Source organism: Perognathus longimembris, chromosome 4 (assembly GCF_023159225.1).
Source record: "Perognathus longimembris pacificus isolate PPM17 chromosome 4, ASM2315922v1, whole genome shotgun sequence".
NCBI lineage: Eukaryota > Metazoa > Chordata > Mammalia > Rodentia > Heteromyidae > Perognathus > Perognathus longimembris.
Window position 1 is genome coordinate 77006632 of NC_063164.1, and position 11773 is coordinate 77018404.

General features: G+C 35.5%; 1 protein-coding gene across 1 annotated transcript in view; it reads right to left on the reverse strand.

Moving 5' to 3' along the window:
- Positions 1 to 11773, reverse strand: part of Kynu (kynureninase) — a 111295-nt gene extending 99522 nt beyond the window's left edge. The window contains exons 1-2 of the mRNA XM_048345539.1: positions 11581 to 11773; positions 3128 to 3307 (exon numbers count right to left, since the gene is read on the reverse strand). Of these exons, the coding sequence (XP_048201496.1) occupies positions 3128 to 3299 (172 nt within the window). The 5' untranslated portion in view covers positions 3300 to 3307; positions 11581 to 11773. The remainder of the gene's footprint in view (positions 1 to 3127; positions 3308 to 11580) is intronic.

Consider the following 11773-nt stretch of genomic DNA (forward strand, 5'->3'; position numbering starts at 1 on the left):
CACAAGATGAGAGTGAAAATGTTTATAGCTCTAGTTCTTTACTCATTGCTAAGGTAGACATAATAATATTTTGCCAAAAGGATGGAAAGGTGGAAAGACTGCGAAGAAGTTCTCAACTTTGTTTTATTATTTTTTAGAAATGTCACTCTGAATTATGTTGACTTTTGCTATTAAGGTCAATACAACTTTTGAGATTTTGAGAGTAACCAAAACTATTTCCAACAATTTACATTATTTCAGGATCTTAGGTCTTTGGGGCTGAAATGAAAAATATCAAGACAGATAAAAAAAACTAGTACAGACCTGACTGAAAGCCATCATTCTGTCTTTGTCTCTGTTTGCCTCTGTCTAGTCTTTCTCTCTCTGTCTCTCTTTCTGTCTTTCCTTTGTCACCACAGACTCGACAGCTTTTCACTTGGTTACAAGAGCCCACTGATAACTTGTTTTCAGTCTATTTTGCAGTTAGGGAAAGCCAAGCCCAAACATCGTGGTGGCCATGTCAGAGGGCAAAATCTGAAACCTTACATACAGAATGACACACAGACATTCTTTGTCTTTGTTTCTCTGTACCTGCAATTTCCTACAGCTTAAAATTCTGTTGACACCTTGGATTCTGAATCAAGGCAATAGGACATATATACCAAAACAATAAAAGATAGGAAAAGCGTCAATTTTATGTTAATTTTAAATGTTGTATTCGTTTTTAACACTTTTAAGACAAGCCTCACTAAGTAGTCCCAGTTTTGTAACTGCTAGAATTATAGGCTGTAGACATGCATCAACACACATAGCTTCTTAGGTTATCTGTTAGATGAAGAGTTACCCTGAACATCTTAAGAATAATAGATACCACTACTATTCATATAAGCCATAAATCTTATCTCAGCTTGTTTCTCCTGATATTAAACCAGAAATAGTCAATGAGAAATTAGATTTCTTTTTTTTTAAATTAAAGATGGGGAGTGGTGTAGCCCTCCCCTGAAAAATTTAAAATTTATTCTTTTCTTACTTCTCATACACTTTTACTATTTACATCTTTAGCCTTATTGCCAGGATTTTACAGATTGCCATATGTTTACTATTTATCATTATATATATATATATATATATATATATATATATATATATATACCTTCTTTCTTTCCTATTCCATCTCTTCCGCCTTTTAATCTATTTACTTTCTTGCCTCTGCTTTTTCCCTCTTCCCATTTCCCTCCTCCCTCCTTCTCTCCCTTCTTCCTTTCTTATTTTTTACTATGGCTATGATCTTTAGAAAAATGGTGAATATTTAGTACAATATGGGTGTTAGTAAAGAAGTGGGTGTGTGTGCACGTGCATGTGTGCATGTGCATGTACATACACCGTACTGATGGTTGAAGTCAGAGCCTAGGTGTTGTCCTGAGCATCATTTGCTCAGTGCTAGTGCTCTACTATTTGAGTCACTTCTGGCTTTTTATTCTTCTGGAGGTTAAATGGAGGTAAGAGCCTCATAGACTTTCTTGCCTACAATAATTTCAAACTGTGGACCTCAGATTTCAGTCTCTTGAGTAACAAGGATTATAGGCCTAAGCATCTAGTACCTGGCTAAAAATATTTTAACCCCTTTAAAATAAATTTTAAGAACATAACAACCAAAGAACATTTATGAAATAAATGCTATTGAAAGTACAGAAAAAATATACTTAATGGAAAAATAACAAAACATCATAGGTGGCTATGCCTGCAATTATTTTTAAAGAATGTTTAAAAATGAAATCAAAAGTTGAAAATCTTATTGCTTTCATTTTCTCAAAACTAATTGGTTTTAATTTCACAAGAAATTTTCAAGAATGCAGAGGAGTATTTGATTTAAGTATTGTGTTAGCATGTTAAAGTTAGTTGAGATCCTATATCATTACTATATGCTCTGGGAAGATTTTAGTAGGACAGGGAATTTGATTCATTAGAAGCTTTTCTACCTGGCAAACACACACACACACACACACACACACACACACACGCTTATGCACACACAAAAATCATAGATAACGAAAATACAAGCTAGCATTATTTACTCCCAAACACACTACCACTGCATTTGTATAGAACAAACTTAAGCAAACACCAGGCTGTGATTCACATTGAGTCTGCCAGGTGCACTTTCTCACCACAATCTTATCTCTACTTGATGTCACCTTATCAGCACTTACATCTCACACTACCTTGGGCAAAATACAGCTCACAACTCTAACATTAAGAGAAATACTTCATAGTGGTCATAACTAAGTTCTTTTAATTTGTTGTGTTTTCTTACTCTAAATATAAACTCATGCATGTGAAAAAATGACTTAGGTCCTGGAGTGGTTGGGAGAAAAGTATGTCAAACAGAGAAAAATGAATAACTAAATACATAAATCTTAGCATGTAGGCAGACTCTTCTAGGGCATGTGAAGTGACTTTAGTGGATTAATCCCACTCAACCTTGTAGTATTTTTCATTGATGTAAAAGAGAAAAAAGTTAAACATGACATTTTTCATACTTGTGTTATTTAAGCTTTTTTTTATACAACTTTTTCCAAAGCAGAAACATTTCCTGTATTCTGCTCAGAAATGTAGAATGTATTTTTTTTAGGTAACTCTTACAGTCTCACTCTTTACTTACAGCCTCACTCTTCACTTACAGCAAGCAAACAATGATGGCTCTTCACATAATATCACTCTTTATCTGTCCAGGTTACAGAACATATTCCATTTCAGACAAACATTTTACCACTATCTGAGTGCCACAAAATAAGACATATTCTAATACCTTGTTGAAAAGAATTGCTTTGAGCTCTAAGTACTGAGAGCACACGTGACTACCTCTTCCTATAATTTTCAATCAGTCACTGTATTGTTCAGAGAAAGTAGATGACAGCATAAGCACCCTGTAAGTGTTTTATTCCAAGGAGGATAAGAAACATAAAGAATATGAGGCTAAGGTAGGCGGACAGGTTGATTTAATAGCATCAGGGGCCTATTTTTTCAGACACAATTGTAATAGCTTTATTATACAATAGAGCAATGATTTTCAGAGATTTATGGTAAATACATAGTATAGCAAAAGTAAATTAATTGATTTTTTAAAAGCCCTCCCCTGTAGTCTTACTTGGAGGCAGATCTTGCATCTTGGGAATATAGAAATATTCCCTGAAATGTCTCAATTTATCTTCCTCATCCAGTCGGAGGGCCACCCTCTGGTCTTCTGGGTGACAGTGTAGTTCAGCCGCAAGACGATGCACAGTGTCTGCTGGCAGCTCAAGAGGTAAAGGCTCCATCATAAATTGTTCTTTAAAAGAGAAAGAAAGCAATAAATAATCTCACCTCCATCATTTTCCTGAAGAAAATTCGTCCTTTGAAAAATGTGCTTTGTCAAAATAAAACAGATTACTGGCTCACACCTGTAATCCTAGCTACTCAGGAGGCTGAGATCTGAGTATTACTGTTTGAAGCCATCCTGGGCAGAAATGTCTGTGAAATGCTTATCTTCCATAAACCAGCAGAAAGCTATAAATGGAGCTGTGACTCAAAGTAATTTGAGGAAAAAAGTGTAGGTTCAATGCACAAGCCCTGAGTTCAATCCTCAGGAAAAATGCCAAAAATAAACACAAAAGATAAAAAAATAAATAAATTTTCATTTCCCAGCCTGAGGAATAATTAACCATCCAGCATTAAAACTTCTACTTGAGAGGCTGGGAATGTGGCTTAGTGGCAAAGTGCTTGCCTAGCATGCATCAAGCCCTGGGCTCAATTCCTCAGTACCACAGAAAAAGCCAGAAGTGGTGCTGTGCTACAAGTGGTAGAGTGCTAGACTGGAGCAAAAGAAGCTCATGGACAGTGCCCAAGCCCTGAGTTCTGGCAAAAAAAACAACAAAACACTGTATATGATTTTTTTCACAAAATAAAACTTCACATCTTAGCTGATATTAAAAAGGACTGTTAGATAACAATGCTGAGGACACAGTAGGTTTTTAGAAAATATTAATTTATTCAATTCTTATTTCCTAGGAAAGTGGAAAAATACATTTGACATATCCAATTTTCTCTGATGCCCTACTCGATAGTAACAGTAAAACATGCTTTTGTGGAAACTTAGAAAGAAAATATGATTTTCTTTAGCCCACCTCTGCTACTTCAGCCCAAATGGTTCCTAGATGGCAGTTCAAATTATGCACTTGTTTTTTTGTTGCTTTAGTTTTATTTGGGGGATTTTTTTCTTTCTTAAAATTTTATTTTATTTTTATTTTTATTGTAGAGCTGATATACAAAAGGGTTACAGTTACATGAATCAGAAATAAGTACAGTTCTTTTTGAACCATGTCTCCCCTTTACTTGCCCTCTCCCACTTTTCCCTCCCGCAAGATATACAGTTCATTTTCCACATAGTGTCTACTGAATACTACTGTTGCATTTGTTCACCTTTTTCCACCTTTTTGTGCCCCCTTTGCCCTCACAAATACAAACTAACAAGATAAAATTAAAACAAAAATAACGATAGCAACTAAAATATAGCCTGTGTCTTTTTATTGAAGTTCATTTCATAAAATAGTATTTTATATGATCATTTGCACATAGCTATTGAACTTTTATCATCCACTTCTTTGCATATCTCCTTGGCATCCGTGTGTGACTATATAGAGTCCTGTATAATTAATCATCTCTCATTCTCTCTCTCTCTTTCTCTCTGTATATGTATATATATATGTATATATGTTTATGTGAATGTATATGTGTGTTATATAGTATATAATAATATACATATATGTATATATGTACACATAAATACTATTATATATATATTTCTATGTGTTTACTTGTAGATTTATAGGCACATTTTAGCTACCACAAATGAGGGAAACCATGCAACCTATGTTTCTTTGGCTTTGGCTTACTTGTGAATGAGCTTGAAGGTAATTTCACATTAACGGTTGGCACATTTTCCATATGAATACCAAAGAAGATTCTGTTGCTAATAACTATAATTTCTTCATAGTCATAATCACATGGGCCATCTTAGAACAGACAGGACTCTATTTTTTCTGAAACAACATTCTACTGTGTTTGGCATTCATTCAATATTTCCCAGTCTTATGGAAGATATACTATTTCTAGAGGGAATACATGAAAGTGAAGATTTCAGCATATGTTTTAACATTTTACTCAAGTTTTTTTTCATTTATATTTCCCACCAATTTTAAGTTGTGCCTCAGTGCTATAAATAATTCTATGCTCACAACCTATTTACCTAACTTACCTATTACCATTCTGTGTTTTTCATCTATCTGCATTTCTTTTAAACTCTCTGAAAAAAATCTATGGAGTCCTATCTTGTGGTTCTATGTTTAAACCTTTGCAAAAGTTAAGAATGAGAGAATATTTGAGTGCAAATCTCATGCTGTATACATTTGTGGAAGAATGGGATAGAAAGAAAAGGCATTTCTGAATCCTGTTATAAAGTCAACCATTTGACAACCACCACTTTAAGAAAGGTGACAGTAATTGCAAATGTTGTGAGAAGCAGAGTGAATTGGCCAGTTCAACTAATACATTATTTTAAAAACAAAAAAGGAGGGCTGGGGATATGGCCTAGTGGCAAGAGTGCTTGTCTCATATACATGAAGCCCTGGGTTCAATTCCCCAGCACCACATAGACAGAAAACAGCCAGAAGTGGCTCTGTGGCTCAAGTGGCATAGTGCTGGCCTTGAGCAAAAAGAAGCCAGGGACAGTGCTCAGGCCCTGAGTCCAAGGCCCAGGACTGGCCAAAAAAAAAAAAACAAAAAAAAACAAAAAGGAGGGGTAGGAGGAGTGATGACAGATTATGATGTGAATATATGGAGAGACATAAATTCAGTATGAAGTACTTTTAAGGCTGGAAAGGAGTTTGCATACATTCCTAAGTTGAGTGAGAAAGCAATGATGAGTATCATATGTTTATGCAATTCTAGGGATGAAACAGAGGGCCCAGGCTTTCCAAGTAATTCTCCATCACTGATTTACTTTCCCACACAGCACTGAAGAGTCTGAGGTAGGAGAGTAATATAGTATAGTTTTGCATTCATCAAAAATGACTTTGCATCTGGATACATCATGAGATTTGTGAAAGAGGATAGTAGTAAGGCTATTATATTCCTTCAGAGGAGAAGAGTTGATGGATTGAATTTGACTGGGAGAACAGGTAGAGAATGTGGATTTGTAACCTATTTTGTAGAAAACCAGGTAGAACTGTAACAAATTGGCTCTGGTGAAGACAGATAAGGTGTTTCTTCGGTTTTGCAGGTCTAAAATATATGTGAAATGTGATAAAATAATAAATATCTGGGGAAGAAAAATTGTTGAGAGAAATCAGAAATAGCTATTCAAATAGCTATTGAATCTCTAAGTAGCAATATCAAGGGAGTCATTGGAAATTTGAGACTGTAGCTTATGGTAAAACTCCATCATAAAGCGTATTTGACATTTTTCAATTTATATAAATTTTAAAGTCAATAATCAAAAACTGGGTCAAACACTAACCAGAGTGAAAGAGCGCTTGAATTTGAATGTAGCTATTTTTTCTATTCCCTTTCTGCTTTTTCACCTTAAATGATTATTAACATGAACACTTTTTCTCCACTGTAATTTACATTTTCTATCTAGATTGCTTATTCCTTTCTCAGTTGCTAATGCTAATCTGTTGATCTCATTTTATATTGCTCCATAAAGATACTAAATTTTACTTGTCCATTCTTTTTAGTTTTGATACCAGTGGAGTGACTAAATTCATTCTTTTTTTTTTGGCCAGTCCTTGGCCTTGGACTCAGGGCCTGAGCACTGTCCCTGGCTTCTTTTGCTCAAGGCTAGCACTCTGCCACTTGAGCCACAGAGCCACTTCTGGCCGTTTTCTGTATATGTGGTGCCGGGGAATCTAACCCAGGGCCTCATGTATACAAGGCAAGCTCTTTTGCCACTAGGCCATATCCCCAGCTCCCTAAATTCATTCTTTTTTTTTTTTTTTTGGCCAGTCCTGGGCCTTGGACTCAGGGCCTGAGCACTGTCCCTGGCTTCTTCCCGCTCAAGGCTAGCACTCTGCCACTTGAGCCACAGCGCCGCTTCTGGCCGTTTTCTGTATATGTGGTGCTGGGGACTCGAACCTAGGGCCTCGTGTATCCGAGGCAGGCACTCTTGCCACTAGGCTATATCCCCAGCCCCCTAAATTCATTCTTGATAACAAAGTCTAACATTGATTGATGGTCTTTCAAAATTTGACTGTACTAAATTTTCAGCTTTCTCATGTAACATTTTAAATCTATGAATTTTCTAATGCCATATTCTTTGTTTAAAATATTGTTCTTTCCCTTCAACATTTTCTCATGCAAGACACCATTCAAAATACTAGCTTGAATGCCACATTTTTCATAAAATCTATCATGATGTATTTTCTAAACTTAGTGTTTTATCTTCTAATTATCAACAATATTTATGAGCACACGTCTTATAATAAAGAATATATTCTGCCAAATGCTATATTTATTCAGGCACATGCATGAATGGGAAAGATGAACATGATTGCCATACTTCATTCCACCTACTTTAAGCTTTTCTGATGAAAAAATATTGACTAGACTGTATCTCTCTCACTTGACATAATTACTGTGCTGTCAGGTCATAGCTGATTAAGATTTGCTGGACATTTGACCCCCTAAAGACAACTTATGGCTCTGATCATGGTCTATGAGTGACTTGCTGTGAAGCCACTAAGCAAACAGTGATGATGGAGTTTAGCTGAGCATATAATCAAATTCTTTCAGGAATTTGCACTATGAGATTCATTTATTCATTCAGTTAGGAATAGTATTGCAATTTGAGAAGAGTCAGAGCAAGAAGCTGTAGTGAAGGAGGAATATTGTTAACAGGGATTCATTTTTCATAGTAAAAGAGAAGTGTTGAGGGTTAAAGCATGGATTGCAAGCAGTCGTTCCAGAAGCATGGGAGAATCACAGAGCTACACCAAGGTTGGGGGAAAAAGCTGTGGACAGTCACCAAATCTTTACATGCAGAAAGCTCTGTGCAAAGTTCCATGTGATTTGTAAAAGAATGTCTTTACTGTAGGCCTGATTTATTTAAATAATAACTTGACTAAGATGTTGATTTTCTCCAATGAACTGTTTTCTATTTCAAGTTCTGCCATGTTTAGCACATCTTTATGGCCACTCTGTTGCTGAGCAGTTTTTTAGATAGTGTCACCCCAAATAACAGTTGAATAAGGCAATACACAAAACAGCTTGGTGAATTATTTTGGCATGAGTAGTAACCTATTCATAGAGAGATATTCCTTATCATTAAAGAAATGTTTCCAATGAACTCAGAAATAAGAGATTGCTTCAACTTGGGAACATTTTTGGTGAATTAGCACCTTGAGGCACCATAGGTTTGATGTTAAATCGTAGATGAATATTCACTTGAATATTCACAACACTTTACTACCATAATATTTATTCTGAGTAAAAGCAAACTTTCTCTTTAAAATTATAATATTTCTTGAAACAGGGTGGCCTAAAACTCTAGATCCTTCTTCTTCAGCCCTCCCAGTTCCAGGATTATTATCATGTATCACCCCACCCCACCCACCAATACCTTACCAAAAAAAAAAAAAAAGTTTCCTTCTCCCTTCCTTAAATAATTATATATAAATAATCCTAAAGAGTAAAAAATCTCCTTACCTACTCAGAATCTGGAATGAACAGAGCATAAATAAACAAAACAGTAGGTTATGGTGACAGCAGAATACAGTTGTGTTTCAGCTGTGCCTGGTATGGGGCTTCCCTTCAAAAGGGAATGTGGCAACTGGCATGGAGAGAATTCTTGAGACAACAAAGACTTGAGACTAACATTTTTCTCTTTGCTTATTTGTTCCCTGATTTTTAAAGTGATGATTCTGCAGCTAATTCTCTTTTTCTTTGTATTCTTTAGTCTCTTATTCTACTAGTAGTGATAGTGGTAGTACCATAGATATCTTTGAATTTATGTATTTTGCCTATCTCTCTGTCTGTCTTTTTCTCTCTCTGTTTCTCACTTCTCTCTCTCCCTCTTTCTCTCTCATATGTCTCTCTCTCTCTCTCTTTCTCTTTCTCTCTCTCTGTGTGTGTATGTGTGCATCCTCTCAGGTTCTCTTTTTTATTTTTTTACTTGAGACAATGCCTCACAACCTAGCCCAAGTTGTCCTAAAACTTGAGATACTAGATTCTCCCTTGTGTTTTCAAATCCTGAGTGTTGACACTGAAGGCATGTACCTCTATGCTTACCTCCATTTACTCTTATTAAACTCTTTACAATCTAGGCCCAGCCATATAAAATTGAAAATGGCTGGAATTATCACACTTGAGATATGATGTGATAATTGAAAGGAGGAGCCTTTCCTAAGAATTGAGCACTATGCCCCAACTGTAACCATGTTCCAGCAGATTTCAGTATGATCTTGCATTCTCAAAATGACACACCTTCACTTCAAAAAGCAATTTATTAGTACATTCTAAATTGTACTAAATTCTGCATTCACCACATCAGCAAAACAATGTTTCATAAGCCATAGTTTGTGCCTTGTATCTTTTTAACCATAAGTTGATATGCTTATGTAAGTTTGTAAGAACTATTAAATTTTGCATTTCATATGTTTAGTGCTAATTTAGAAGTTGGACAAGCACACCATGTGGTGTATGACAAGATATATTGTCATCATTATATAAGATCAAATCAAATTGTACGTTCTTCAGGAGATAATGGTTAAGGTCTATTTCCACTGTGATTGTGTGATTGTATGTGATTGTGTGTGTGTGTGTGTGTGTGTGTGTGTGTGTATGTGTGTGCTGGTCCTGGGGCTTCAACTCAGGGTATGTGTACTATCCTTGAGGCTTTTTGCTCAAGGCTAGTACTTTATCACTTGATCTACAATTCCACTTCCTGTGTTAAACATTTCCTGTGTTTAATTGGAGATAAGCACTTCAAAGAGTTTTCTGGATTGGCTGACTTTGAATCAATATCCTCAGAGCTCAGCCTCTTAAGCAGTTAGATTTACAGACTTGTGCCACTGCAGCCTGTGAATCAATTACAAAAAGAATAAAAGATGCTTTCACAATTCTTTCAATATCAGTACCATTTTGCCCTCATGTTTAGTTTTTGAAATCTTGTAAATGTTTCTGCCATGATATTACTTATATGGCTAAAACATTTAGTTTGCTTTAAAGCTGCTTATTTGCATGGAATCATAATATTTAGGCTCACCTTACTCTCTGGTTTAAGGTTAAACAGTTAAATAAGTATGATGAGTCACTGGTTAATCTTTACACAGCAAAGTTTCATTCTTTCCTGGAAATGAGCAAATTGTACTGAGTTCAAAGTTTAGAACCTGACATTTCACTCAGAAGGAAAGTAAATCTTCTGTGGTATAAGTGTTCAGAGTAATCTTTTTAAAGAGAATCATTGAGAAGTGAGTGACTTCAGTCACATCCACTCCACAGTACAAAGTACAGCACATTGCCTCCAATGTTATTGTCTCCTCCCTCAAAAGGAAAGCAAAAGGAGAATAAAAGTGAAATTAAGTCAGGGCCAGAGAGACAAAGGGTGCATGTTTTCCCTCTTATTTATATTTATATGCTAGATTTAGTTTATAAATGTGTAAGTAAATACATTGACTGGTATGCAAGTGTATACAGATGTATTCAATAAAAAATTGAGGGATAATTCAAATAGTATAATTCCATACAAAGGCAAATGCAAAGTTCAGCAAAATAAAACACCAGTAAGTGGGTAAATAAAAAGGGTGAGGTTGAGTCAAAGGGAAAGTGATGGATAAATGAAGAGAAGATGGGAAGAATGCATTCTAGGATCCAATGTGCATTTTACATTAAGAAGCATTAAGAAGAATGAGCGAAGGGGTGGGTAGGGAAGGGATAGCTGAGCATGTTGAAAGAGATGACTGATTATGATATATTGTATTCCTCACCTTGTTAAATGGCAACTCCTTGGTACAATTCCTTTAAAATAAAAAAGAAAACTGTTTACAATACAGGGGAAATATGCCAACTTTCCACTCTTAGGCAAGTACTTTACAAGAGAAGAAGAAAATGTGTTTAAGAATAGAATTTTCACTTCTCTAAACTTTTTAATATGAGTAAGAAGGCAATGAGTTACCAGAAAACGGAAAACTTAAAGCTAATCTGCATGTAGTTTCCTCTTCTGAATTTTGATCTAATATTACCATTTAAAGTCATGTAACTGCACTAAGCTTCGTTTGTCAAAAGTCACAAAGTTTCACAGATGAATTGTAGTGTAGTGTGCTGTGGAAGTCAGCCGCCTTTTCTGTTCACTATGTAACTAGAGTTCTCTTCATCTAACCTGTGTTTAGGGGTTGGAGCTTTTAAAACAACCATGCTATTTTGTTTATGAAGTTAATTAAAATTTGAAAAGAAAAGCAAACCAGCAGAATCAAGTTCCAAAGCAATATGACATCGTGTTATGTAACCTAACATTCCCATTCAGAAAACACAAAGTTTAATTTGTATACTCCAGCTTTAGTGCTTACTTACCCAGATTCTGATGTGTTCTTCAGATTCCAGAATTTCTCAGTGAGCCATTCAACAGTTTCTTATAACTGTATAGACCAGACTTTAAAGTGAGAAATGCAACTAACTGTTCAAACTCCACCCTGTGGGGAATTTGTAAGATAATTTTAGTTCCTCCCACTCCACCTAATCTGACTGTGAATCACTAGCCACTGAC